Here is a 7,407-nt window from a genome sequence, read left to right as displayed (position 1 = left end):
CGTAARATCACAGCTTGTTCAGCATCGCCACAACAACACTGTTTTGCAGAAAAGGGGATTTTGACGTCTGATTTGGAACACATTAACAGGTAAATATCATCACCAACAACTGAAGATGTGCTATAATATGCTTTCCGAATGTTTTAATGTGTTGGATAAGATCGATAATTGCTTATAGTCACGTTATTAGGAGTGCGTTAGCTAGCATCTTTTTGTTAGCTTATCTGGCGAGAAGTAGCTAGCATATCTGTTTATCTTGGATAGCTGGCTAGCTATCCACTGTATGTGCAGTTAAACGTTTACTTATACGCCAAGCGAACTTTTATTCGGGGTTTGCCTTTTGTAATACCGTAGTTTAAGGATCTAACTAGGTAATAATAATGCTCATTTCAGTAATAAGAGCTAACTGAGCTACCTCCCTTGTGTTAGCTCTAGCTACAGTGCCTAAAGAGAGTATTCATACCCCTTTTATTAAGCCTTTATTTAACCAGGTAGGCCAGTAGAGAACAAGTTCTCATTTACAACTGCGACCTGGCCAAGATAAAGCAAAGCAGTGCGACAAAAACAACACAAGAGTTACATGGGATAAACAAACGTACAGTCAATAACACAATAGAAAAATCTGTATACAGTGCGTGCAAATAAAGTAAGGAGGTAAGGCAATAAATAGGCCAATGGTGGCGAAGTAATTACAATTTAGCAATTAACACTGGAGAGATAGATTTGCAGGTAAGGATGTGCAAGTAGAAATACTGGTGATCAAAAGATCAGAAAAACAAATATGGGGATGAGGTAGGTAGTTGGGTGGGCTATTTACAGAAGGGCTGTGTACAGCTGCAGCGATTAGTAAGCTGCTCTGACAGCTGACGCTTAAAGTTAGTGAGGGAGATATAAGTCTCCAGCTTCAGTGATTTTTTGTTGTTGTTGTTGTTGCAATTCGTTGCAGTCATTGGCAGCAGAGAACTGGAAGGAAAGGGCTTTGGGGATGACCAGTGAAATATACCTGCTGGAGCGTGTGCTACGGGTGGGTGTTGCTATGGTGACCAGTGAGCTGAGATAAGGCGGGTCTTTACCTAGCAAAGACTTGTGATGACCTGGAGCCAAGTGGGTTGGCGACGAGTATGTAGCGAGGACCAGCCAACGAGAGCATACAGGTTGCAGTGGTGGGTAGTATATGGGGCTTTGGTGACAAAACGGATGGCACTGTGATAGACTGCATCCAATTTGCTGAGTTGAGTGTTGGAGGCTATTTTATAAATGACATCGCCGAAGTCAAGGATCGGTAGGATGGTCAGTTTTTTACGAGGGTATGTTTGGCAGCATGAGTGAAGGATACTTTGTTGCGGAATAGGAAGCCGATTCTAGATTTAACTTTGGATTGGAGATGCTAAATGTGAGTCTGGAAGGAGAGTTTGCAGTCTAGCCAGACACCTAGGTATTTATAGTTGTCAGAACCGTCCAGAGTAATGATGCTAGGCGGGCGGGTGCGGGCAGCGATTGGTTGACGAGCATGCATTTCGCTTTACTAGCATCTAAGAGCAGTTGGAGGCCACGGAAGCAGTGTTGTATGGCGTTGTAGCTCGTTAAGTGTCCAAAGAAGGGCCAGAAATATACAGAATGGTGTCGTTTGCGTAGAGGTGGATCAAAGACTCACTCTTGACTTATTACACATGTTGTGTTACAGCCTGAATTTAAAATAGATTTAAAAAATAAATAAAATAAGTCTCACCCATCAACACACAATACCCCATAATGACAAAGTAAAAACATGTTTGTGGATGTTTTTTTGGGGGGGGGGGTGCTAATTTATTGAAAATGAAATACAGAAATATTTAATTTAAATAAGTATTCACACCCCTGAGTCAATACATGTTAGCTTATATCTGTGAGTCTTTCTGGGTAAGTCTCTAAGAACTATGCACACCTGGATTGTACAATATTTGCACAGTATTTTTWWWATTTATTCTTCATCCTCTGTCAAATTGGTTGTTGATTATTACTAGACAGCCATTTTCTTGTCTTGCCATAGATTTTCAAGCCGATTTAAGGCAAAATTTTAACTAGGCGACTCAGGAACATTTCGTGTCCTYTTGGTAAGCAGCTCCAGTGTATATTTGGCCTTGTGTTTTAGGTTATTGTCCTGTTGAAAGGTAAAATTGTTTCCCAGTGTCTGTTGGAAAKCAGACTGAACCAGGTTTTCCTCTAGGATTTTACCTGTGCTTAGCTCTTCCGTTTCCTTTTATCCTAAAAAAAACTCCCTTGCCAATGACAAGCATACTCATAACATGATGCAGCCCCACCATGCTTGAAAATATGAAGCGTGGTAGTCAGTGATGTGTTGTGTTGAATTTGCCCCAAACATAACTCTTTGTATTCTGGACATAAAGTTAATTTATTTTCCAACTTTTTTGCACTTTTACTTTAGTGCCTTATTGCAAACAGGATGCATGTTTTGGAATATTTTTTATTCTTTTCACTCTGCCATTTAGGTTAGTATTGTGGTGTAACTACAATGTTGTTGATCCAGCCTTTTTTCTCATATCACAGTCATAAAACTCTGTAACTGTTTTAAAGTCACCATTGGCCTCATGGTGAAATCCCTGAGAAGTTTTTTCCCTCTCCGGCAACTGAGTTAGGAAAAACKCCTTTATCTTTGTAGTGAATGGGTGTATTGATACACCATCCAAAGTGTAATTAATAACTTCACCATGCTCAAAGGGRTGTTCAATGTCTGCTTTTTTTCCCTCTCCCATCAACCAATAGGTGCCCTTCTTTGCGAGGCATTGGGAAAACCTCCCTGTTCTTTGTGGTTGAATCTGTGTTTGAAATTCACTGCTCAACTGAGGGACCTTACAGATAATTGTATGTGGGGTACAGAGATGAGGTAGTCATTCAAGAGGGTGTCCATGCAACTTATGTGACTTTTTAKGCAGATTTTTACTGCYGAATGTATTTAGGCTTGCTATAACAAAGGAGTTGAATACTTRTTGATTCAAGACATTTCAGTTTTTCATTTTTATTTAATTGGTAGAAAAATTCTACATACAGTTCCACCTTGACATTATTGRGTATTGTGTGTWGGCCTGYAACACAACATATTGTGGGAAAGCCAAGGGGTGTAATTACTTCCTGAAGGCACTGTACATAGTCCTAACCAATAAAGCTATCTTTTCTCCATTTCCTCCCTCTGCCTTCCTCCTCCTCTTCTTCCTACCCTTCCCCTCCCTTCCTCCCTATCCCCCCTTCAGGTACGCTGGAATTTTCGGACACCCACTCGGACATGTCCTATGTCTTCATCAATGACTCGTCGCAGACCTCCGTYCCCCTGCTCCAGGTAGGGAAGATGCCTACCCCTGCACATTGACTCTGTACCAGTAGCGTTGTTATTGTATTGTGATACTATTTCCTTTTTKTTGTTTGCAAATTTGTTGTACTTTTTAACTCTKCATTGTTGGGTAAGCGCTCGTARGTAAAGCATTTCACTGTAAATTCTACACATTCAGCGCATGTGATTTGACAACCCTAACGTCTGCTCCCCTGCTGGTGGGGTTGAGTCCAACACAAAGGGGTTCCATCCCAAATCCACCCCTACGCCCTATTTACTTGTGGAGGTCTGTGAGGATTTGACAGGCGTAAGCAATCTGGTAGTAGCTTCACTTGCCCTCTGGTAGGTTAGATGGAAGTTTCACCATATTGACGACACCTGTCAAATTCTCTCAGATCTCCTCAAGTGTGTAGGGTCTAGGGTCCGGTGTGGTTTTGTGCAACAGTGTAGGAATCAAACAGAAGCAAACAGGGATGGACCTACCGGAATTTGTCCAATTAGAAACTCGGTTGCTACGGTGTGCTCGGTTGCTACGGTGTGCTCGGTTGCTACGGTGTGCTCCCAGTTCTTCAGAATCGATTTAAAGTTCAAGTTAGCTAGGGTCTGTTAATCAATTCCCTTATTCTCTGATTCAATACAGAATCAATCAATCAACTAATTAATCTAACTCATCCCAGGACGTTATCGTGAAAGAAAATGTCTTCTCAATGACTTACCTGGTTAAATAATGGCAAATCCCTAACTGCAGGCCTGCATCGACGGGGACCTGCTTTTCGGCAAGCGGCTCCTGGAGACGGGCTGTGACCCCAACATACGGGACAACCGGGGCCGTGCTGGCCTGCACCTAGCGGCCGCCAGGGGGAACGTGGACATCTGTTGTTTTCTCCATAAGTTTGGTGCGGACCTCCTGGCTACAGACTACCAGGGAAACACGGCGCTMCACCTCTGTGGACACGTGGATACCATCCAGTTCCTGGTGTCCAACGGTCTCAAGATAGACATCTGGTGAGAGGGGCTGAGGGTTGGGAGGGCCTGGAAGGGAGTGAGGGGGAGTAGAGACTGTTTTACAGTTGGCTTGGTGCCTGAGAGGGGCTTTGACTGAGGGGTAAAAGCAGGGTTAGAGTTACAGGGGTTCTATCACATAGAGGAACCYCTAATAGGTTTTTCAAATGTACACATTGGTCCAACAGTCCACTCCCCATAGTGCCAATGTGTTTCTCAAACACTGGTTGGACCCTTGTTTGAACATTATCATGCTACATTGTGTGTTTCTCTCTCCCAGTAACCACAACGGGTACACTCCTCTGGTGCTGGCCAAGAGGCGCGGGGTRAACAAGGACGCTATCCGCCTGCTGGAGGGCCTAGAGGAACAGGAGCTGAAAGGATTCAACAGGGGAGCCCACTCCAAACTGGAGACCATGCAGATTGCTGAGAGCGAGAGGTGAGGAGAGGGGTGGGGGAGTGAATGAGAGAGGAGGGGGAGGACAGGGCAGGAAGTGGAGGGGAGCCTATGTTACAGGCATTACTGTGCTGCTTAACAGTATAGTTCCCTCACTCACAAGTCCTTACCGGTACTTGATGTCGCGTACTCTGCCTCGCCAACACACTTAACCGCCCGCTTGACAATGTTGCGCCTCCGAAAGCTGGCAATTCAGCAACGTGATTGGTGACATTTCGAGCTGTGGCACGATCTTAACTCTGTTACACCCACTCTAAGCTGAACCATATCTTATCATCTCTCTACCTATCTATCTATCTTTCCTATCTAAACTCAGAAAAAAAAAAAACGTCCTCTCACTGTCAACTGCGTTTATTTTCAGCAAACTTAACTGTGTAAATATTTGTATGAACATAACAAGATTCAACAACTGAGACATAAACTGAACAAGTTCCACAGACATGCGACTAACAGAAATTGAATATTGTCCCTGAACAAAGGGAGGTCAAAATCAAAAGTAACAGTCAGTATCTGGTGTGGCCACCAGCTGCATTAAGTACTGCAGTGCATCTCCTCTTCATGGACTGCACCAGTTTGCCAGTTCTTGCTGTGAGATGTTACCCACTCTTCCACCAAGGCACCTGCAAGTTCCTGGACATTTCTGGGGGGAATGGCCCTAGCCCTCACCCTCCGATCAACAGGTCCCAGACGTGCTCAATGGATTGAGATCCGCTCTTCGCGCCATGGCAGAACACTGACATTCCTGTCTTCAGGAAATCACGCACAGACAACACGTATGGCTGGTGGCATTGTCATGCTGGAGGGTCATGTCAGGATGACCTGTAGGAAGGTACACATGAGGGAGGAGGATGTCTTCCCTGTAACGCACCAGCGTTGAAATTGCCTGCAATGACAACAAGCTCATCCGATGATCTTGAGCCACACCGCCCAGACCATGACGACCCTCCACCTCCAAATCGATCCGCTCCAAAGTACAGGCCTCGGTGTAACGCTCATTCCTTCGACGATAAACTCGGATCTACCATCACCCCTCGTGAGACAAACCGCGACCGTCAGTGAAGAGCACTCAGTGACGTGGGTTTGTGCCCATAGCAACGTTAGTTGCATGATTCTGTGAGGACCTGCCTTACAACAGGCCTACAAGCCCTCAGTCCAGCCTCTCTCAGCCTATTGCGGACAGTCTGAGCACTGATGGAGGGATTGTGCATTCCTGCTGTAACTCGGGCAGTTGTTGTTGCCATCCTGTACCTGTCCCGCAGGTGTGATGTTCGGATGTACCTATCCTGTGCAGGTGTTGTTACATGTGGTCTGCCACTGCAAGTACGATCAGCTGTCCGTCCTGTCTCCCTATAGCGCTGTCTTAGGCATCTCACAGTACGGACATTGCAATCTATTGCCCTGGCCACATCTGCAGTCCTCATGCCTCCTTGCAGCATGCCTAAGGCACGTTCACGCAGATGAGCAGGGACTCTGGGCATCTTTCTTTTGGTGTTTTTCAGAGTCAGTAGAGAGGCCTCTTTAGTGTCCTAAGTTTTCATAACTGTGAACTTAATTGCCTACCGTCTGTAAACTGTTAGTGTCTTAACGACCGTTCCACAGGTGCATGTTCATTAATTGTTTATGGTTCATTTAACAAGCATGGGAAACAGTGTTTAAACCCTTTACAATGAAGATCTGTGAAGTTATTTGGATTTTTACGAATGATCTTTGAAAGACGGGGTCCTGAAAAAGGGACGTTTCTTTTGTTGCTGAGTTTATCTGTCTCTCCTATATATCTGTCTCTCCTATATATCTRTCTGTCCTATATATCTATCTGTCCTATATATCTATCTGTCTCTCCTATATATCTGTCTCTCCTATATATCTATTTATCTGTCCTATATATCTATCTCTCCAACACAAAGGGGTTCCATCCCAAACGGACTCCTACGCCCTATGTACTTGTGTACCATCTATCTGCCTCTCCTGTCTATCTCTCCTATTTATAATCAAGTAATGGCATGTAAGCTGACACTGGGCTACTTCTTTCTCTTCCTGTCAGTGCAATGGAGAGCCACTCCCTGCTGAACCCCGACCTCCAGAACAGGGAGGGAGTCCTGTCCAGCTTCAGGACCACCTGGCAGGAGTTTGTTGAGGACCTGGGCTTCTGGAGGGTGCTGCTACTGCTGGTGGTCATCGCCTTGCTCTCTCTGGGCATCGCTTACTACGTCAGCGGGGTGCTGCCCTTCTCCGCCAGCCAGCTGGAGCTGATACACTGAGGGAGGGGTGGATGGACAGAGGCTGAAAGTTGGCTTGGGCTACATTCTGGTTATCCACCCTTGTCCAGAAGTGTGCACTTGCATACTCCCCTTTTTATGGATTTAAAACCATAGGAGTGGTGTAAGCGTTGGCTGGATTCAACTTTTTTGAAATCCGTACGAGAAAGTGTGCAAGTGCACACTTCGGGAGAAGGGCGGAGAATCGGGACTCAGCCATGGATGCAGCTGCAGTCTTCATTTCCTGCACTTATGTATGTGTGTTATATGTTATTTGCTTTGAACATTTTCTCACTATGGCCAGTTGTGCATGAGAATGCACATCATTTCATGTGTCATTCATTCGTATGACTAAATAGACCAAATAT

The 7,407-nt window shown here is 44.9% G+C and overlaps 1 protein-coding gene across 1 annotated transcript; it reads left to right on the top strand.

The window, feature by feature from the left end:
* LOC112071881 (ankyrin repeat domain-containing protein 46) lies at positions 1-7,407 on the top strand. Its single transcript, XM_024139313.2, has 5 exons — positions 1-89; positions 3,249-3,334; positions 4,074-4,330; positions 4,608-4,766; positions 6,826-7,407. Exons 2-5 carry the CDS (start codon positions 3,281-3,283, stop codon positions 7,040-7,042), a joined length of 687 nt encoding a protein of 228 aa, XP_023995081.1. The 5' UTR covers positions 1-89; positions 3,249-3,280; the 3' UTR covers positions 7,043-7,407.

Source organism: Salvelinus sp. IW2-2015, unplaced genomic scaffold (genome assembly GCF_002910315.2).
Source record: "Salvelinus sp. IW2-2015 unplaced genomic scaffold, ASM291031v2 Un_scaffold1756, whole genome shotgun sequence".
NCBI classification, from domain to species: domain Eukaryota; kingdom Metazoa; phylum Chordata; class Actinopteri; order Salmoniformes; family Salmonidae; genus Salvelinus; species Salvelinus sp. IW2-2015.
This window is presented reverse-complemented; position numbering and strand designations above follow the sequence as displayed.